The following is a 22,564-nucleotide window of genomic DNA, read 5'->3' as shown; positions in this document are numbered from 1 at the left end:
TTATCTATTGCTCGTTTCTCTTATGTTTGATGGAATGCATATTATGAAACATTTGGAAAAAGATGGGAAGGGTCTTGTGAATTTAGGGAAGTCTGTGCCACTTGATGACAATGATGCTCCTACTCTAGCCACCGAAGCCCTGGTTTTTATGGTAAATTGTATAAATCAGTCTTGGAAAATTCCAGTTGCTTATTTTTTAATTGATGGCTTGTCGGCTACTCACATTGCAGGTTTAATTAATCAGTGTTTAGTAGCTCTGCATGATTGTGACGTAAAGGTAGTTTCTCTTACTTGTGATGGAGCAGCAGCAAATATAGCTGCGGTAAAATCATTGAAGATCATTAACAAGATCAATGAGGATGATGTAAATAGTGATAAAGAGAATCAGATACTTAACATTAGTGAAGCACAGACGAAAACGAAGAAAAGAAATCAAAAAGCCAATGTAGATGATTGTGAGTGGTGGTTCGGGCATCCTGTAACGCAAGAAGAAGTTAACGTTTTTTTAGATCCATGCCATATGCTAAAATTCATTCGGAATACTCTAGGCAGTAGTAAAGTTTTCAGGGATGGAAACGGCGGATTGATAGAATGGAAATTTCTTGATTTGCTTCACGAAATCCAAAACTCCGAAGGTATGCATTTGGGCAACAAGTTGCGTTCTGCACACATTAATTATATGAAACAAAAAATGAAAGTTAGACTAGCTGCCCAATTGTTTAGCCGATCTGTTGCTGATGCTTTAAGAGTTTGTAAAGACGACCTGAAAATTCGAGATTTTTCAAATTGCGGAGCAACAATTGAATTTATTCAGAAAGTGAATGACCTTTTCGATATTTTCAACTCAAGAAATATTAAAGGCTATGACTTTAGCAAGGATATGAACACCCTAAATTACAATAAACCATTGAATCCTGTTAATAAAACTGAAATTTTTAGAAAACTTGATGAGTTGTCAATATACATAAAAAATCTTCAATTATTCGATGGTCGCGTTTTGATTGGTACAGGTAAAAAAACTGGGTTTATTGGCTTACTAGTTTTCATCAAAAGCTTGAAAAGGGTCTACGAAAAACTTTGCGAAGGCAGCAACTCGCTCTTGAAGTATATTCCTACATATAAATTTAGTCAAGACCACCTGGAAACTTTTTTTAGTTGTATTCGTTCACACAGTGGACATAACAATAATCCAACAGGACGACAATTTTCAACTGCTTTTAAAAAATTATTGCTGCAGAATGAATTAAGGGGAAATGAGACCGGCAATTGTATTCCACTTGAACACATTTCAATTCTTCACGTTTCATCTAGAGTTGTTTCTTTACTAGCGGTTCTTAATTCGTCATCGGCAGTTTACCGACTGTGTGATACTGTAGATAGTAATTGGACCACAGCTTGCGATGTTATAGATATTCATAGTTACGTTCCAAACTTTTTGACAACTACCGAATTTTCAACTCGTGTAATAGCTTACATGGCAGGTTTTGTTGTCAGGCATTTGTACGCGAAACGTTCGAAACTTTGCTGCGAAGTATGCCTGGAAGCATTAGTGGGCTCCAACTGTTGCGAAGAATACAGTTTAATTACATTTAAGAAGAAGGGTGGATTGTTCTATCCTTCCAACGACGTTTTCTTGATCTGCCAAAAGGCTGAAAAAGCTATTAGATTTGCATCTAATGAAAGTACAGGCAATGTAGGTAAAACACTATTGAAAAAAAAGTATTCGGAAATGTATCTCACGGCCATGGCTTTGAAAGAATTTATTGGCTCTGAAGCCGTCTTCAAAAATTTGATTGACCATGGCAATGATCGGGATGCTCTTGACAACCACCGCATCCATCTAATAAGATGTATTATTCAAAAATATATTAAAACGAGACTTTTCTATATTGCAAAGTCAGCAACAAGCAACGAAGTTTCGACTAGACAACATTTCACGAATTTAATTTAGTTCAGGGGACATTAAATGTCGTGAAAATGTCACGAAAATTTGTAATGAATAGTCATAGCTTAGATTTAAACGTGTATACACATATGTATAAATCTATACCTTGTTAGATAAAAGATCATTCCATCTTTCTGATTTTATAGTTCTTTCTTACCTGTTCTTCACCATTCTATTATTCCTTTTCCCTTACCTTTGTATAATACGCATATAGATGCTACCATCATTTCTATGCACTTGTACGAGTAGTTTACGAATTTTCGCATGATTTTGTTTTGTCACCTGCATAGCTGAATGTGATTTTCGTCTAATGATTTTTCGACAATAACTTAAATTGTGCATTCTTCATTTCAGGAGACCTTTCAAATATCGACCGTGACACCAACCGTGTGACTGTGCTATATATTAATTGTACATATGGAATTTTTCCCCCAATAAATAAATTTGACTTTGAATTATGTGTTTGAATGTTTTTTTCACAGCAACTGTACTGTTATTACACATGATTTATGTTTATGTGTATAATTATATTCAATATTTACATGCGAAAGTTTAGTTTTGATGCGTGATATTAGTTGTTAATTGTATTTCGGAAAAAGCTTGAAGTGGCAGGTTTTATTTTATGAGACAAGTCTTTCGCACTACAAACGATGTAGTATTGCACTACATTTGATTTAATTCGCGGCGTACTGAGCTCATGCGCAGTGCTCCGCCAATCCGGAGCCGTCCACCCTTTGAGTGGGGATACTTTTCCTCTCCCAATCTACCAAGTTCACCCCCTTACCTAAGTTGGGACTTTGTACTCCGTCCCTATATTTTATACGTCCATGGTGCATACCCTGTCTAGTCTAACGGCGAATCAAAATTCGAACTTATTACATACGCACACATATGGAAACGGTACTGTGCAATGTCTGGCGTGATATAAAAGAAAAACTCCTACATAAATTTTGGCGAAGACGATGTTGAATACGTGAATTCTTCATCTCATTCTACGAAGAGAGAGAAATTTGGTCGCGATTCCGTAAAGGACGCGGTAAAGCTCGCGCATGCACAGAACTGAAATCGGCCGTGATTGGCGCTGCATCGTAGTACCAACTGTATTTTCCTTTCGGTCATTCCAGCGAAGAGGGGTGGCGTGTAATAATAAATGGTGGTAGCCTAATTGGTGGTAGCACTGCACTCGAGAGATTTCGGATCACGCCGCCGACGCAGTGCGACAACCAACCGCTTTCATCAGTCTTTCACGAACAATCATCATGGCCGGTAAGTAGTGCATATTTGACCGACATTTTGTTTGCCACACATCCGACTCAAATTCTCATCGTTACACCAAATATGTAACGTGTAACGGTCAGAAATACAATGTGATCATATGTAATGTCTTATTTGGGATATAAGTACAGAAATAACACATTGCATGTAAACCCTAACCGGGATAGTTAAAAACTTGTAAAATCGGTGCTCGTGTCTGCAATTTATTTTCTGAAATTTTCTAATGGGTTAATTTAACGGGATAATATTTCTGCTCCATTGACTAAAATGTACCGTGCTAAATTCAACCGATAATGTCCCAAGCTATCTTGTAAAATATGTTGCGAACTTTCTTCCGCCATTACGGTGGCGTGGTAGCGTCACAAATATATTCACAAGAAGACGGCGTAGGTTGGATGTCGCGAATCGGGTTCTTCTTTCGCGTTGTGAAAGCTGGAGATCTCCGAATTAACGTCCATTTTGACTTTTGATCCAATCAGAGATTATGAAAAGAAAATAAAATGTATCAAAAAAAAAAATAAATAAATAAAAGTACGGGGACGCAAAATTCCCAAATTTTCAAATCGCGATATCTCAGGCCCATTGGATCAAAAATCAAAATCGACGTTAATTCGGAGGTCTCCAGCTTTCACCACGCGAAAGAAGAACCCGATTCGCGACATCCAACCTACGCCGTCTCCTTGTCGGTACGACGACGGTTGCATGGACGTGGGGAATTCCCCGCGAACTCAACAAGCCTCCGACCCTCGACATTTTTGTTTCGATCCATTTTTTTCTCATAGATGCTTTCGGACTTTGATTCTAGGTCAATTTGTTCGTCTCGAACTCGGCTTTTCAATGCATATTTTATCGATTGTCCACGAATGTTTCGAAGTCGGTTTCGAGAATTTTAAAATCAAAAACGGAATTTTCGTAAAGTATGTCATTTTTGAGTTTTTTTTCAAAAAAATCTCAAGATATGTTCTACAGAGTCCGAATTTTTAAGACCAGTCTGATCATGGGCCGGATTTTTTTACTATTTTTGACGGAATTTTCAGTTTTATTAATGTTTTTTTATTCTAGCGTTTTGACCCTAATGTAAGCCGCATCTGAGTTTCCCGGGGGCCATATCCAGACCTATAGAAAGTATCGGACTTCGAAACCAGTTCGATTCGTTAGTTTTGGATTCTCCTTTGCAATGAACATTTCACCGATTTTCACTCAATTTGTTTAGGTGCTTTTTTTGAATGTCAATTTGGGAAAAACAATTTTTTATGAAGCACGCCAATTTTTTAAATTCTGAAAGAATTTTTGAGAAATGTTCTCACCGAGCCCGAATTCGTGAGGCCATCTGGATCATGGGCCGAATTTTTCATGATTTTTTTGAAGAATTTTCAATTTCAATATCTCAGAAAACTTCTCATAGAGCCCAAATTACAAATTCTGCCAAAAATCGTAAAAAAGTCGGCCCATGATCCAGATTGTCTCATTCTCCAAAATTCGGGCTCGGTGAGAAAATTTTTTGAGAGTTTTTTAGAAGCACTCAAAAATGCCATACTTTATAAAAATTCATTTTTTTGATTTTTAAATTCTCGAAACTGACTTCAATAAATTCGTGGACAATTGATGAAATATGCATCGAAAAGTGGTGTTCGAGACGAACAAATTGACCTAGTATCGAAGTCGAATACAATCTACAGATCTAGATATGATAGGCCGTTGAACATATAGTTGCGCGCGACAATTTTTTTTTTTCTTCTGAAAACCGGTGACGGAATTCGGGTGTGTTTGAAAAATTGTAATTCTCACCTTTCCTGGGTTAGGTGAATGTTAGAAAAAAGATGGATCGAAACAAAAAATGGCGAGGGTCGGAGGCTAGTCGAGTTCGCGGGGAATTTCCCATATATTCTACATATACCAAACGTACTAAGGTATATCCCTTCCAAATAAATAATTTTGGCACTAATGTGATATTTTATTGTTTACAAAGATAACGAACGTATACGAAGGCGTCGGCGCAGCAAGGGGGAGCGCCGTTCGTGTGCAAAGGTGGCGGTCGGGGTGGCCTACCCCCGCATCAACCGCCCGCGGAACGTACGTAACAGATCTTGAATGTTCATACACGCATTATAGTTTTCTACCGAATCCAAAGCTTCAGTCATGAATTCATTTTTGCAAAGATGCTGCATTTTTTCTTTCTCAAAAATTGTTTCAGTTCTCCCTATGATGATTTCTATCACAGAGAACTTGTCGGTTTGATCACCACACACATGAAATTTCGCTATTGTCGGAGGAACAGTTATATTCACACCAATACACTCCTTTCTTGAATCTGTTTTTTTACGTGAAAAGTTTTGCTATATTTTATCACTCGAACTTGACACAAATTCATGTATAGGAGAAGGTGGGGCATTTCTTTGTTGAATGATCGATGAGGACTTCAACCGTCACTGTCGATTTTGAACTCAGTTCTTTGCCATAATCGATTTCGAAGAGATACAAATGGTGACAACTTCGAACGTTGGTATAATTCATATTATTATGGTACAATGGAATAATTCTTGATTTTCTTTTCCTGTCGGTAAATGAAAATCGTCTCCGTTTACTTTAAATACAAATTAGAGGAAGAATTTTCATCATACTTGAGTCTCAGAAAGCTCCGGCTTTCGTCGAGTACCAAGTATTGCCCCGCCTTCGCCTGTACATGATCAAGCGTATCAACAAATTTAATGTGGTACGGAGAGTCCTGATCCATATTTCAGATATCACATAAATCACAGCAAGCATTCTATTAGAAAAACTAGTCCAAGTCAATAGAACTATTCAAAATTGAAAAGATACAGTACGAATGAAAGTTTCTGATTTCAGTGTTATCTCTGCATCAAATTGTGGCTTATGATCATGATCATTTACAGATCATCCTGGTTGACATAACCGCCGAGTTGGAGGCGCTGAGAGCTACGTGATATCGCGGCAGCCACCGCAGCCCGATACCGACACGGGCGGCGGCGGAGAAGAAAAGAAAATGAAGAATGGAAGGGCGAAAGGGCGGAGAAATGAACAAAAAAGAAAAATAACCGCCGCCGCCCAGGGGGCGACCGGGCACCTGCAGTCTATCACTACTACCACAGATAGTGATATTGCTTGAACGGGGGCCGGCGGCGCTGCCCCCAAAAGATAATAAATATCTTTTAAAATATACTGCTTGTATTCGTTCTTTTCCTTCCACCATGACGATAGTGCGGCAGTAGTTCTTATGCATCTGATGTCTGAATTATGAATTCCAATCGTTGTCTTGTGGTGAATAGTAGTGAACATTAGTAGTTCAAGCCATTTAAAATCCCGTTGCAATTTGTGAGTTAGCACTCTCGAAAGATCGTCTTATTGTCAGTTCTTCAAGTGCATAATTGTAGAGGAAAAAACTTGTAATTTTGGTCACCGGTTTCATTGAGTAACTGTCGGTAAGGTCATAGATGAAATGTGGTGATTTCGTTCGATAAGGGGGTTCATTCTCGATGATTCACAGATTTGTCTCTCGCAGGGGCACTTATTTGTATCACCTATTCAATGAAATGGAAACTTTGTCAGAACACTAGAATCATAGATATAGTATCTATGTTAGAAACATATATATACTGAACAGAACGAGTCTCTTGATGAATCACGCTGAACTTTGCAATATTACAACTACACTCATAATTGCGGAGCAACTATATACTTCGGTTGGTATTTGGGAATCAATTACCAGCCTTGTGAAAAATACTTCATTCGGTTATTAGAATTAGATTATTTCATCGATGGTGATACATAATTTTTTGTGTACAACAATTGTCTCATTGTTCTATACATATGTCTGGTAAGCACATCACTTTAGGCATTTTTTTACGAGTCTCTGGTACAGGTACCAAAGTATACGAGAACAATATTTTGTGTCACGCACACCATATTCTGGTACGTACATACACTTTCCTTCCTATTCCAAAGGTTCGTGAAAAAATGTCATTCATTGAATGTTGAGCTTATTCGGAATAGTGCTAAAGTTCTAAGATCCGAGTTCTTCGAATTCTCTCACAACACTAGAAAAAAAAAATATCTCCACAAAATCAATATTAATTTGCCCTGAATCATTTTAATAGCGAGTAACCGATACTTGATGATTTTAGGGAATGGATTTATTTTTACCGTACGATGGCTCATTCTGTTTATATTACAATATACCGCGCCTCCTATGCTACTAATCACTGCTATTAGTTTATTTTTATTGTTTTGAAGTTCACAACCTCAGACGCCCTTCATAATTATTCGCGTAATTGTATAACTAGAGTAGGTGTCTCGTAAAAAACGAAACTAAAAAGTGATCCGTAAATTTCTTGTGTAATACAATGTCCCTACAAGTTTTGCTGGCTATGTTTACGAAAATGTTCCCATATTACTACTATTTTTAATAATCTAAGCCGAATTCTGATATCAGCCCTGCGACAGGCAACAGTTAATTGAAAATTTGTTCATTTAATCATCAGTCAACAATCTATAGGTAACAACAGAATACTGTATTGTATCTATGCCATCTCTTTCAAAACGCTTCGAATTGATTCCAACATTTGGATGGTGTACAGCATGGAATGAAAGAATTCAATCCTTTGAAACTTTCTCAAATTCTTAAATATAACCGAAAAAATTAGATAATTCATTTTTCCGAATTACATTTCAACATTTCAGTGTTTCAAAATATTAGCATTTCGCTCCCTACTCATGCGCGCCAGACTTTACCGGCGAACTCCGGCGAACGCAGTAAGAAGGAAAGTTGTTCGGCTCGATTCAAAAAAATATTAACGCTATTTTGAACTGGATTTTGATAAATTAAAAAAAAATCCGAGCTACCTGTCCGTCAGTGGTCACTCCCTACGTGGTTTTTCATCAGCTGATTTATCTGCTCTTCGTGGACTGAACCACAGCCCTATGCAATTTACGACATAACCTGAGTCACAGTACCTTTTCACTGAGTACCAATCTCTATTAAAATGCATCGACTAACAAAAACCATTCATAATATTACATCAAGTTCATCGAGTAGAGTGGCAAATCTTGAAAAATTTCGGATAGCGACGTTATTCAGATGTTCAAGCAGCAGCACCGACAGCAGTAGTAGTGAAATTCCCACATCGAACCTTACCACCGAGGAATGCGAACCCAGCAATGTTCAACAACCGAAGCGAAGTGGATTTGCAAAAGCCTTTGAAAAGTACACTGCACCTATTGTCGAAGCTCCTGAAGTACCCAAAACTTTTGCTTCTCTGCTCCGTCATTCAAAGTTCATCGATGTAAGGGAGAACAATTTTGTGGCTTGTGTAAAGACCTTTCACAAGAATTAGATTTTATAATCCAGCAGTTCTCTGAAAATGTCTTTGATGTTTCAGCTAGGCGATCCAAAGGGACAGGTTGTGTTTGGGAAAATATTCCACGTAGTTGACGATGACCTGTACATAGACTTTGGATGGAAATTTCATTGCGTATGCACACGGCCTGCAAAAAATGGAGAGTAAGTAACATTCCAGAATTAAGGCGTTTGACATTTGTTTCTGTAGAATGTGTTATCGTCCAACACTGATTACAACAATGAACATTCTGAAAAATTTGATCATTGTTTCCTTTTAACGTAATGTTTATAATCATTATTTTCAGGAACTATGTCGAAGGTACCGCAGTCCGAATCCGAATAAATGATCTCGAGTTATCGACACGGTTTCTGGGCTCATCGTCAGATCTTACCATTTTAGAAGCTGACTGCACACTCCTAGGTATAGCCTCTTCCATTTCACAGAAACAAGAGAACAAATCTACTACAGCTGCAACAGTGTAGCATTAGCACCTCAGTTTTCATGATGCACCATTGGTCTTGTAACATCAGTTTCATATTAATCTGTGAATCGGACACATCGACGTGGAAACTTGTAAAGTAGAACTTACTATGACCGAATCAAAGACAATGCACATAGGTTATCTTTCAGGATGGTTCAATTTCAAACATAATTCGAACTTTTGAAATACACTAATGAGATGTCAATCTGTACCATACTTATAACTCATGTTGAAAGCTAATCTTAACTTTGTGACGCTTGTTATTTATTGAATTTTTTTTCTGAATTGATCAATGATCTAAATTTAAATACTTCGAACTTTAAATCTTCAAATATTTGGGCAAAAACGAAAACTTATTTTTACAAGCTACAGCTCTTTGCGCTGAAATATATTTCCATTGTTAATAATTATTTCACCGCTGTAATTGCTACTTATGTTGCGCCATTATCGACTTATGAAAAGTAGATTTTGTACTTTCTATTGAAAAGTGCATCGCAAGACGACAACAAGTTTTGTTTGTGTTTCCTTGAAAACAATGTACATAGACATAAAGATTAGTGTAGAAATATTGTACCAAGAGAAGTGTACGTTGATTTTCTTAACCCTTCATTTTCCAATTACTCTAGGTGCAAGGATTTTTAAAGGCTTAATAATTTTGTGATGATGTGGGCTTCCTTGAGCTCCTTAAATGCGCTAGTGTAGCAACTGGCATATTTGCTTTGGCAGTTACTGTCCTCGGAGTATGTACTTGACAATATTTTTTACCAAATTAAAATGTCAAAAATTAATACAAGATGTTACTAAAAAACACTAAAATTCCAGAGAGAGAAGGACTCCTTCCGAAGTGGTTGGAGATATTCTATTTATACTAAAACCGAAGTGAAAAATTCATCATTATATATTTCCGTACTCTCCGGTTAACTTATTTTATATTGTTCGCTGGAAATTTCCTCGATCAACCAGCGTCAGGTAATTGTTAGATGGAAATAATAACTAACTGATTGATCTCAAATTATTCCCTCCAATCAAGTGGACGTTTTGTTGTGATTTTTTTAATAAAAGTTTCGATAGCTGAGCATTTCAGAAGATCGATTTCTTCATTCGCAAATCAAAACTAGCATTGGTAGGAAGGTAAAGCGAGTTGCAAAATCTAAAGATAGATGACTCTATGACCGTGAATACTGAATCCCGATTAACAGCTGAGGGCAAAATTTCTGGGGCCTTGGACTAAACTTTGGAGCGGTTAGAACACAAGTACATTTGTGTTAAATAGTATCGTATTTGAAAAAGTACTAAAATGTGGTGGGAAATTTTACCATCGTTCGGAATACTCGTGGGGCTTATGGCAATTCCTCAATATGGGACTTTCTATTTGCACAAGGCTGTTCTCGACAATGTAAGTAATAGATTTCTGTTTTTATGTAACACCAGACATAAAACATCAGTTAACCTGTGAACCTAGCGTTTTCATATACTTCTCAGGTCTAAAATCCTTTGATTTTAAGACCTCGTGAAGTAGACTCAATACTCAATATAGCTGCAAGCGTTAATATTTGATAATTACAACATGCAAAGTACTTGGGACATTTGGGAAGAATTTCATACTGTGCCAATTTCTATTACTGGTGGAGCATAAAATACACTTATACTCTTGTTATTTTATTGTTGCATGTTACTGGTCATTTGACTGATTATCAAATGTACTCAATCTTGCACACAAATTTTCGGTTCTAGGGTTATAGAAGAGATATGTCATCTCGATGGGACCGCAACCTGTACACCAGAGATCGACGGCTCTGTGGAGACCCTTACAAAACTCCTGTAATTATAGAATTTTATTCCTAATTTCATCTGATTTTAAAGATAACCAGAAACAGAGACCTCATTTGCAGAAATAACTTACCTACACCCTGACTCTTTTCAACTTGTTTTTTCAACTATTGGTCAATATGTGAACCTTTGAAGGCAAAACAATAGTTGTCAAATAGTAGGTGGATTGACTTTTATCGACTGGACAGATCCTTTTAAGGTTCATTGAGGTCTTAGAAATATCTTTTAAGGCCAATGTAGCAGTTTCAGATTTACTGATACCAATCAAGTTTCCATGATATTAATACATCAGAAGATTTTGGAAAATGAGACTTTTTGATGTTCATCATATCTATGTTTGTTACAGGGACTCGAAGCCATTCCCGACAACTAGATGGGTGGCTCTTAGCACATTGTGTGTAATGTAGACAAAAAGGAACTATTCAATTGTACTATAATATATATGTCAATAAATTACAAAGATGAACTGCAAATTTCATCTATCACAGGTTACCGAAAGAGTTTTCAGAATGTCCCTCCGAGAAAAAAAAATTTTCAACCAATTTCATACTGAATTTTTTCGATCTAGAATTCAACGAATCGAAGAGGGAAGCTAATTCAAAATTGAAAAAACCGAGGAACTGGAGTACGCCAAAGTTATTGTTGTACGTACTCCATTTGCGTACTTGCCATTGTGGTCATAATTTTGTGCAATCTGTGCAGGGAAGATAGTTACTCAACACAACATGATGTATGTTAATACGATCAGTACTTGTGCATTGCTCAGAATAACTGTAGGTATGTACAGCAAATATGGGACCTGCAGGTGCTGATGCACGCGGAAATTCAAGCTGTTTTACCATCTTAATCCGAACAAGTCGTCTACTGTTCGTACATTTACAAATATATGAGTAGATAGCAAACCGAAAGTGCAAACTCATCGGTTTCAAATTTATGAAGATTTACACCAAGACCTAAGGGGCACCTACTGCTGTGCTTGCAGTTCATTGCGTCGAGCATTGCAATAACACTACTGCAAGCAAACATCTACTCGTTCGAAATTCAAAACCATTTCTGTTTGTATGAGTACAGAGTTTGTTTTTGTGTGGATGCAGTACAGATAGAAGTGGTTTGAAAAAACAACTTCACTATGGAATGATAAACACGGCAAGACAAACTCATCGGGGGTTAAATTCTGTACGTCCATCGAAAGTAGAGCCTGCAGCATTGACTCAATGTTGTACGATGTGACTAATAATTATAACCCCAACCAACAGGACTTGTAAATGTAGACTATGACCGTTGAAAGAACTATTGTTCACCATGGATCGGAAGTCTCCCTCGAATCTCGAATATTTGGCATTTGCACAAAAATTGTTAAACAATTGCTGAATTGATCGGATGTGTGTGCTTTTCCTATTCCTGACTACAGACACACTCGAGCTATGAAAAAAATTTTCGGATCTGAACATCTTATCAAAACTCAGCTTCGTTTCTTCAATGTTTAGACTAGTCATACCAGATCATACTAGACCAGACCTTCGATTCAGTACTAATGCTGACCAGTTGCAATCAGCAAAAATGTATTTTTTCTATAGCTCTACGAGTGACACTTGTTGCAAATAGAAATTTTGTTCGAGATATTTTAGACTTTTATCTGTTCTGAAATTTTCAATGAATCCCGTTTGTTGTTACTACGAAAAATAAGGCGTTTTCCCCGCATGAAAATAGCCTCTCACTTTTAGAATATCAAACTTTTTTTCAGTTCTGACCTTCCTCTATTGACTCGAGTACTGGATTTTTTCGCAAAAATTTTGGATAGCTCTGCAACAGTTCCAAAGATATTCCTAATGAAATTTTTCGAGTCGAGTGTAATTAAAAATGTTATTCGAGAATTTAAATTCTCAATTCCATGAAGTTAGCCCTAATATCGTTATTAACGTTCGAACGAACAACATTTTTCACATCTTTCATATTTCCAGTCATTTTTGTTTGATGTTGAGATTTGTTTGGTCGAAAATCTTCTTAAACAGCTTCAACGAATTACGATGAGGACAAATATGAATAAAACAAAAGTTGCGCGTCTTATTGACTTCCTAAATGTCATGACGAGACCAACGAGTATAAAATCGTTTTATTGCAAACATGTTAAAACATTTTGAATATACAATTTTCCAATGATTAAATAGAATAATCACCGGGATCACTCTAATTAGATCTGTACTTATTAATGATTGAATAGCGATGCAGAAGACGATCGAATTTAAATTAAAGAAGAATATTATCATGATTTGCTAAATTTCACCCAACTCACTACGTGAAAAAAAAAAACTCGTTTAATTGTAAAAAGAAAACTCTTAGGCCCGTCTTCGTAACAAACTTTCCTCCAAACAAAATGCATGTACGCACGTACGAACGGGTTCTTCAAAGTGTCCAAAAGGCTGATAATTTTTTACGGATTTTTCATTACATTGCTTGCGTTCGAAAAAAAATATCTCGAGAGACAGATGACGTGAGTGTTGTTACGGACCGAATTTTTACAAATAATTTTATGCTAAAAAAGTGTTGCATGTATTCCGTAGCCAATTCTTGTTTGTTTATTCAAGTATTACGAAAAAAAAAAGGGAAAAAGTCACATTCTTGTACGCACTAAATTGTGAATAACTTTCTTTCCATATTTTCGTTCTGAGCAAAATGAGTCTCAATTGGCAATTGCGACTTTTCAGTGTTCAAGGTTAACGTAAAAAACTGACGTAGTTGACCGATCGTCTGCGATAACTGCGACGAGATATCAATCAATGGTGAGTATGCACATTTTATCGGTTTTAGAAATGCGTCCATTCAATACCAAACGACTAAATTAACAAAAAATTCGAGAATGCAACTATTTTTCACTGTCAATCGAACATTTGCAACGGAGACTTTTCCAGTGATCAGATCGGTCGTGAATAGTCACCCTCTGTAGATGTCCAGTAATTCACATGAACACTAAAAATTATGCGGAAGCCACAAACATCCTACCATATCCTACCCTTCATCGCCACCTAGACTTCTTCCTCGCTCCATTCCAGTATCACCTTTCGAAACTTTGATGAGTTCGGACCCTCCGTCAGGATATCCGCCGCATTAATCGTTATTTCAACATGTGGTATTAGGGGAGATTTTTTTCATGTAAGTTTTGTTTAAAAAATTAGAAAAGTGGTGTTCAGCTCAAAATTGGAGCACCTTTGTCCAGACAAAGGAGTAAACCATCGGTCTATGTCGATCACGGATCCAGAGTATCGATTCTCTCCACGTTATTTCCGATAGCTTTTTTAATAAAAAATATTCATCCCAATATTTTCTCGCTAATATAGTCACGTTCTTGAAAAATATTTCACATCGCCTAAGGGGTATTTCCCATCATTCCGAACCAGGAATTTTATATCTGAATTCATTTCTCCATTTATTTATCATGTATATAATGTATAGTAACGAATCTATCGGAAGAAATCTAAAAAAATATTGTTGAAAATTCGGTATTACACACAAAAATCTTCAAGCGACCAGCCATCCATCCATATCTCCTTCTACTCAATCTCTCTTAAAAAAAAAAAAAAAAAAAAACATCGAGAAAAAAGTCCCACTCAATTACCTTAGCCCGATGCAAAAAAAAAAATTTGATCTCCAACACAATTTTTGAGAATTATTTCAGATTTTGCAAAAAAAGGTAAATTTCGAATAAATTGAAGCTAAAAGTTGCGATTATTTTTCAAACATAAGGACCAAAATTTAAAAATGATTTTCATATGTTCAATAATAAATTCTTCTATTTTGGCATATTAGTGCGTTCAATCTGGGCTTTAATTAGGAATAAAATTTTTTGAGTTTCAAACCTTTCATTTTTCAAATAAATTATAACATTTTCATTTACATTATTTCATTAAATAAATTAATTAAGGTCAAAGGTTAATCGAAATAAAATGTAATGTCCCGCATACATACAATACCGAATGATTTGTGAGGAAAAGTCCTATGATGCAGATAACCAATGACTTGGGTCGCGATGAACGATCCCAATATTTCATATGGATAACCTCTGACGTTCGATGCGAGGATAACTAACGTTATATCTGTGGTTGAAAGAAACCTCTTCATTATACGCGATATATTCTCAACGGACGGAGACCTGTGCTAACAAATGATTCTATGTTTGAATAATATAGTCCTAAATGCGTTTCCGTGAAGATTTCACATTTCTCGGGTTTGCAACTACGATTCAAGCTATAGTTCCCAAACTGCATCACTCATAACTAATTGGTAAGCAGCGTTCCGATAATTCGTGAAATTCACCGAACATACGAAGCTGTCCATTTCCACACAATTCGTCTCCGGACCTCACACCATCTCGGATTTAATCGGTGATTTTTTAGGGTGTTGTTCGAGCTCCGGAATACTTTCGAAAATTTGTTGACACTTTTTTTTCGCCCACCGGTTCCGACTCGTGAATTTTCCTATTTTTTTTTTTCTTCCAAAATTGAAACCGTTTTGTAGATCTGAAAAAATGACGAAAATCCAATGGAAAACGTAGGACAACCACTTGTTTGTGAAAATGTGAAGTTTTTTTTTTTTTTTTTGTCCATTGAAAATAAAAATTATTTCTCGATTAATTTTCACCCGATTGATCAAAATAATAAGGAAAAAATAAAATAAAACTCCCCAGACTCTTCGCGATACCTACTCGTATGATGATCACCTACGGTGACGAATACCGCGCATATGTATATGTATACATATACTATAAATTCGTTTCATCAAAGGTTTCGTTACGGCGTGGTTAGCAGAGTCAGGGACATCTTGGACAGGAAGGAAGCCCTTTCGTTCTGTTCCGCGGTACGGGAACTTCTGACGTTGAAATCGACCTTAATTTTCGAAGAGAATTAGAAACAAAAAAAGCGAAACGAATGGAACGAACGGATAATCAGACGAACGTGATTCCGAATACGGGGCATTCCACGCCAAATTGATCTGGCCACGATCCTCGACATTTTTGATTTTTTCGTTGTTGAGTATATTTATTTATCCATTATTATTTATTTATTAACATTTTAGACCATGAAGCCGAAGCTCCCTAAAGGCCTTACGAAAGTTCACCGAAAGTAGCAAATAATAATAATAATAATAATATTTTTTCCTCTAACCGTTAATTTTTTATTATCAATCAAACCAATCTCAAAATTGTATTTATTTTTTAAATCTCAAATAGTCCTCATGAAGTTACCAAAATTTCTTTACTCAATTTTGAATCTTTTGACGCAATACTCATGATGACGCTCAACTGCCTTCGTCGTACGACAAAATGGTATGTATGTAAGAAATTTGAGAATTTTTGGAGATTTGAAGAAAAAAATCTTATTTTGAGACGGGTTTGCTCGATCACAAAAAATTAACGGTTTGCGGAGAAATTCTGAAAAAAAATTACGAAGGCTTTTTTTGCGATCGAAAAAATTGTAGGGGGGGGGGGGGGCAAAATGGGGTAGGGGGGGCAAAATGGGGTACCCCAAAAATTTGATAAAAATTTTTATATTCTTAAATTTGATAATATTGAAAACCAAGTATTTTTTTTTCATTGCTAACAGCATTTTATTAAATAATAAAACATAATTTACCGAAAGCAACAATTATTAATCAAATAACCACTGAAAATCGCACGTTGAAATTATGAAACAACTATAAATTACAAACAATAAACTTATTAATACTAATTTACTGAAACTTTTCACAGGTAATCACCAATAAACTTCACATATATTTTAATTTGATTATTTTCCTTCAATTACAAGTGAAAACGAGAAAAATCAGCATATTTAAGTCCTTGAAAACATAAGGGTTTCTTAAGTACCCCATTTTGCCCCCCCCCTCCCCTATAAAAAATCGCGAAGCGAATTGAAAATAGTAGAGGAAAATCATTGGTCGAGTTGACATGGAATGCCCCCTATATGTGTGTATTCATATGTGTTGGAGGTCATCAGTCGAGAAGTACAAAAACTCCATTGGATTTTTTTGTCATCGATCTTATCGTAGAGCTGACTGGAAACTAGCCGCTTTAGGTTAGGTTAGCTTTCACTTTTCCCTTTAGGCACAACCCCGTATAGTGTTTATAACTCGTATTGTAGTTTATAAAAACAAGACCTACACACATCCAACTGGAAGGTTCGAAAAGTCTTCCGAACTTCCTATCGTTGTTACGGAAAATTATTTCGCAAAATTCTCTCCGATATAGCTCTAAAAATAGCGCAGTTAGCGATCGCTATTCTCCAAGCCGGAAGTATGGAGATGATTCGAAAAGCTCTTCTCCAAATTTTATCAAAATCGAAACAGCGGGCCGACTTGTGAGATCTTGCTCGTGTAAGATATTCGAGGTCGCGTAGATCCGATTTCATAAATACAAACCTTTTTTCGGTGCCAAAACGTGACCTGCACCAGGTGATTTGAACAGTTTTTTCTCAATCCGATGTGTTTTTCGTTGACAAATCTACGTGATACTCGGAAAAAGACCGTTTACCGATTTGGTTGAAGTTTCTAGGAAATTTTCCAAATCAATCATGACTCGTGGTATATGGACTTACATTTCAATGCGACGAACGTGATCAAATTCACGGTATGTTTATTCCGAGGAAAAAAATTAATTTTATTCATTTTATTAAATATATTATTCAACAAAATAATTACCCGAAATATACTAAATCACCAAAATGTAGAAATTATATGAACAATTTCTCCTACATTTTTATCAATTTTTATTGCTTTACCTTCAATTCATTTACTTTATCTTAGTATTTGATTTTTTTCACTCCAAATTTTTCTTCGTTTTGACTTTTTCAATTTTTCGAAAATTCTTTCAAATGTCCCGTTGGATTCTTCTGACATGTTCCGTAAACATTTTGGTTAGGACTGACCGTTTGGTTTTTTTTGTTTATTTTTTTTTTTCAATATCGAAATTTTTTCACATCGTCGATCTCGACCGGTGGTTAATATTTGGTCAGGCTCCTAATTTTTTTTTGGGATCACCCCCACTTCAAAAAACGACAAGATATTTTATCCCAGCGTGGTTCCAATCGGTTCAAAAAAATGTCGAATTTAGATTGTTCGTATTTTCATTTTGAGAAAAGGCTTCTATAAAATGAGAAACGGTTGAGAAATATTGATCACTTCGACCAAAACTGCTGAAGCTCGCGACGAACAACGAATAGTAGTCGTCGACACCGACGTAAGTTCACGCTCTGATGGTCTCAGACAGTCATCGCTCTTCCATGACCACAATTACGAGAACGTACGTACCACACGATTCGCCACGCTGAAAAAGAAAAAAGTGAAAGAAAAGAGAGAGATCCTATAAGGTCGAATGGAAATATGTGTAGAGTGAGCGAACTACATTGATGAGCATCGAGAAAAATGATGCGTCAAGAAGATACGAAAGAAAATTGCATAGTTGAAAAATTTGGTCGGTAACGTTCGAAAAAGAACGTTGCGAGTGAATGGAAGGCCTACGGAACGGTTCCTTGGAAGCATCAGAGATGCTAATTCCTGTAAATTGTGTGTTGCGTATGCTAAGGAAACAAAAATATCAACCAGAGCTAAGGATAAAATGTTTTCCAAATACCCACCATTTTTACTTTATATCCGACAATGAGCGGGCCTATGTCCAGCTAACTCATCGCCGAACATTGATTTTGCAAAGCTGGGTGAACCTGGAAAAATATAACCTCAAAAACGTCAATGGATCCTTGACGTTTGAATGAAATTTGAAATAAAAGCAGATACAAAACGTGGCCTTGATGGTGGCGGTTATCTTCCCGAAGCGAAGAATGCCTCACAATTAGTTGTAATGGTGGTATAGATATACAAGCATGGAGGAGAAGACCCGTGTGAACTTCGTGTCATTGGGACCTTGATTCCCTTGAAAGACGTCGGAGCACAGTTAAAATTGTTGAAACTAGACGAACCTGTTACTGTAATTAATGCACAATGCGTTGATGGTATTAGTTCTTTGTCCTAGGATAGATTTTTAGAATCTATTGCTGGAATATTAGCAGATTCGGGTATGGGGGTGGCAAAAATAATAATCGAACAATTATTATCATCCCCTTGACAATTTTCTGCGAACTCTCTCGAACTTAGATTTCTCGATGAATTGGTTTTCTTAAAAGCTTGCCGAAAATGTGTCTGAAATAAATGTTTTCCTTTCGTCGCATCGATCCTTGTCAAGGTCACGTGCATTCAACTTCCTCAAAATCATTCTTGGCGATGCTCTTCCTCGATATGAAAAGAAACGAAACAAAAAAAACAATCGCTCAATTTATTTGAAAGTTCTTGAGTTCAAGGCCGGAATCTTCATCTGACCAGGATTTATGTTATCTTATTTATTTATGAAGGATATGATGAAATTAATCAATAATAAAGAAAAGACGTTTTTTTACTTTGCCGTTTTTATTTGAACCGAACTTGCGGTCAACCCTAAAAAATAGAACTTGTTTACAAAATAAACTTTCTTACTCTTTTTACACACATGAAAATCTTATTAGTTTTTTGAAATTAGATCTCAAATGGAAAACTAATAAAATTAAACTAGCAAATCATAACACTTTTCTGAATCGGAACCTTGACGGAAAATTCATAAACTCAGGCAATCAATTAAATACATGATATGCGTATGATTCTATCTCATTGTCAGGCACTATCTCAACTCAACCTATTCCCAGGACATATTTTCCACATCCCAGAGCGAACTTGACGTCGTGGAATCATCAACTCGTAATTACCTCAACAATCGCACATAAACAATTGCAGATAAAGTCTAGGTAGATGATGACATTTTGCATTCGATTTTGCATCACCTCCAAGCTCTGCGATGGTAAAACTTCCGCGTCCTCGTTCGTCCAATTGTTTACCCCATCCGTCACGCCGCGGCTATAAATCCGCGATAAATCTGCACGACGTAAAGGAAAAACCTGGTGGATTTAGAGAGAGCTATTAAAATCGAGGCTGTGGAGCCGAATCGCACCGTAAGGCCTTGGGATAAGGTGGTCCTCCACGCGCGGATCAGGCCCTGGAAAAAAAAAAAAATGTTTTGCGTACTTCTTAAAAAAGTATGCCACAACTACTCGCTCTGACTTATAGCGACGGCAAAAACAAAGTACCGATGGCCAAATGTTTTTCATCGAAAGCTCGGTCTACAGCATTGCATTGTAGATTATATTCGAAAATTCATACCGTTCGGCTATAATAACCGAAAATCGAATTTTGCCGGATATGAATCAGGTTAGGTTAGGTATGCTCTTGAATCAGTGTTCCGAGCCGCAATTTCAAAGTCCCAATGTGGTAGAAATAATCTTCGCTTCTCTATGTATTTGGACCTTCATTTAACACGAATCCTTTGACGGATCGCAGTTAGTCTCGAAGTTGCGGCCGTTTGAAAAAAAAAAAAAAAATTGCAAATTCGCGAGCTTTCTATGTATCATAATTGAATCAATGGCGTGTATTCTCCTTGGGCCAATGAGGTAGGGAGTATAGAAATACCCTCAACATTTTGCAACGGCATTTTCAAGGACCATTGGCGCCGTGTGTGTTTTCAGGTCACGACCTAGTGAATTTTTACACAGAGCGCGATCTGGTACAAAAACTGGCGTTGGATTTGGTCCCTAATTTTTCGTCTCGCTGTCGTAGATTTGAAATATTTTTCTGAACTTTTTCAACGTAATTGCGACCCGCCTATCTTCGATTTACAAATTTATTCGTTTCCAAAATATTCACTACCTTGTGAAATCAGACCGTGAAAATCCAATACTATAGAAGATGTGCGCGGGAGAGAAGTTATTTCGCTTTTTTTTGCTCGTTTTTTTTTTTTTTTCATTCATTTCGAAGCAGAAATTTGATAATAATTGACGATTAATCGCTTTTTGTTCAAAGATTACCATAGTGTGTAATTGATAGTTTCAGCTGTCAGCGAGAATCTGTAATTCGAGAAGAATTGAACCCGACATTGTTGAACAAATTTATCTTTCAACGACGATTCTCAACCAAAGTTATACTAATTATGCGTTTTTGGATCGAAACGGCTCGAGTTTCGAATAAAAAAAAATCATGATTATGATCAAGTTAGCCCGAGTTTGGGCATGCCGAATGTGTCCAGCTTGCAGCGTTTGAATGCAATTTTCCAATGCATTTCAGAATGAAAAAAAAACAAAAAACAAATGGAAAAAAAACAAAAAGCAATAAGGTAGATGCCGGGTTATTCTTCGTCATCGATGGTCAAAGTTATGAAGTCAGAAAACTTCGTGATATCAATAAAAACGTTTGCCGATCATAAAAAATTTGTCCCCTACGATTCGGAGATGTAGGTAGGGTCCGCAGGGAGCCAGTAAAGTCTTCGAATTCGTCATTTTCCGATGCAGGGCATGTGACGTATTTTTTTTTTATAGCAATCCGCCGGTGAGACGACGTGCTGGACACCCTGCAGTGCAGCGTCGCGAAAGAAAGAAAAAAAAGAAATTTCGATCTCTCGATTTCTGCCCTTTTCGCACGATATATTGGTAACGATCGATGGTGCGTGAAATAATCACACAACTCAGCCTACATAAGAGCCTTTGTCAAAAAATTCGGCCTTCTTGGTTCATTTGTATTTCCGACCTCTTTTCGTGTACATCTTACCCGCTGATCGATAATATCATTTGGAATTAGAAAAACGACGCAACTTCTTTCACGGATCCTCAGTAAGTCGAATTTTTTCCGTATGCTGCTGATTCGAAATGGTTTTTGTTTTCCTTTTTTTTGTTTTTAGCAAACCACCAGTAGACACTTAGGTTGCAGATATCCAATACCGCGATTTTAGGTTAATCCGTTAAAATAATCCTGTGTGAACAAGCGATTACCTATATACCGTCAGGATTCGGTGACGTCCTGGCATACCCCGACGGATTTACCGAACGTGAAATCGGCAATTATGTGAATTTCATGAAACTTAAATTATATACGAAACAGCCAATTCGTGACCTTGTACGTTCATATTCCAAGTTCGCGAACACGCTGCAGGTAAACAAAAACGAATTCAGCACACCCAATGAAGAATCACCGAAAAACAAACAAATGAATAAGTATACAAACAAGAGAACGGGGAAACTCGTATGACGCATCGCATTGTACTACAAATCGTACTAATCACCGGAACAATCGGGTACTACAATTTATCCATAAAATCGAAAATTTCACTTTATTTTCGCACAAAGATACATTGTACAACTCTGCGACTATGGGTGGTCTAGTGCCAACCAAAGAATACGATGTCGATTAACCTATTACTGGTTTAGGGTGCGTCGTAAATTTATATGAGATTTCTGGTGGTTTATGGCTTTTATTTGGAGACTGTAAAAGTGAGCGACGTGAGCTGTCAAGGAATAATTAAGTGTCTTTAAAATGAACAAAAGAAAAAAAAAAATACATTTACCGCCGATGACAATTGTTGACGTTTTAATCCCGCGATGGGATTTTTCGAGGTCATCAATGTCACCGGCCATAACCTCGAATCATATTCAAACTATCCCCGTTATTACAAATTCTAATTAAAATCGGTGAATCATGAAATTATATTTAATTCGTAAAATAGAATTAACAAATTAGCAGCTAAATTAAACGAAAAACAACAAATGGTCTCGACTGTTT

General features: G+C 36.7%; 2 protein-coding genes and 1 long non-coding RNA gene across 4 annotated transcripts; all 3 read left to right on the top strand.

Moving 5' to 3' along the window:
• Positions 1–3,072: 3,072 nt before the first annotated feature.
• On the top strand, positions 3,073–6,400 carry LOC125502126. 2 transcript variants are annotated; one of them, XR_007279978.1, is made up of 3 exons: positions 3,073–3,211; positions 5,190–5,293; positions 6,115–6,400. It is a non-coding gene; the product is annotated as an uncharacterized LOC125502126 (long non-coding RNA). The 2 variants fall into 2 exon arrangements; XR_007279979.1 differs by lacking the exon at positions 3,073–3,211 and adding an exon at positions 3,293–3,322.
• A 1,561-nt stretch (positions 6,401–7,961) lies between these two features.
• LOC105692241 (28S ribosomal protein S28, mitochondrial) lies at positions 7,962–9,635 on the top strand. Its single transcript, XM_012411312.3, has 3 exons — positions 7,962–8,520; positions 8,617–8,738; positions 8,882–9,635. The coding sequence occupies exons 1-3, from the start codon at positions 8,221–8,223 to the stop codon at positions 9,057–9,059; spliced, it is 600 nt and encodes a 199-aa protein (XP_012266735.2). The 5' UTR covers positions 7,962–8,220; the 3' UTR covers positions 9,060–9,635.
• Positions 9,636–10,233: 598 nt separating this feature from the next.
• LOC105692245 (NADH dehydrogenase [ubiquinone] 1 alpha subcomplex subunit 1) lies at positions 10,234–11,380 on the top strand. The gene is made up of 3 exons (XM_012411317.3): positions 10,234–10,454; positions 10,793–10,879; positions 11,235–11,380. Exons 1-3 carry the CDS (start codon positions 10,356–10,358, stop codon positions 11,259–11,261), a joined length of 213 nt encoding a protein of 70 aa, XP_012266740.2. The 5' UTR covers positions 10,234–10,355; the 3' UTR covers positions 11,262–11,380.
• The last annotated feature ends 11,184 nt before the right edge of the window (positions 11,381–22,564 follow it).

The sequence above is a fragment of the Athalia rosae genome, chromosome 8, assembly GCF_917208135.1.
Source record: "Athalia rosae chromosome 8, iyAthRosa1.1, whole genome shotgun sequence".
In the NCBI taxonomy this organism is placed as follows: Eukaryota; Metazoa; Arthropoda; class Insecta; order Hymenoptera; family Athaliidae; genus Athalia; species Athalia rosae.
Note: the sequence above shows the minus strand (reverse complement) of the source record. Positions and strands in the feature narration are given on the sequence as shown.

Coding starts and splice junctions, on each gene's coding strand:
- LOC105692241 (XM_012411312.3), top strand. CDS start 8,221: ATGCATCGACTAACAAAAACCATTCATAATATTACATCAAGTTCATCG. Junction 8,521..8,616: donor GTCATTCAAAGTTCATCGAT/GTAAGGGAGAAC, acceptor TTGATGTTTCAG/CTAGGCGATCCAAAGGGACA. Junction 8,739..8,881: donor CGGCCTGCAAAAAATGGAGA/GTAAGTAACATT, acceptor CATTATTTTCAG/GAACTATGTCGAAGGTACCG.
- LOC105692245 (XM_012411317.3), top strand. CDS start 10,356: ATGTGGTGGGAAATTTTACCATCGTTCGGAATACTCGTGGGGCTTATG. Junction 10,455..10,792: donor ACAAGGCTGTTCTCGACAAT/GTAAGTAATAGA, acceptor TTTCGGTTCTAG/GGTTATAGAAGAGATATGTC. Junction 10,880..11,234: donor GAGACCCTTACAAAACTCCT/GTAATTATAGAA, acceptor TGTTTGTTACAG/GGACTCGAAGCCATTCCCGA.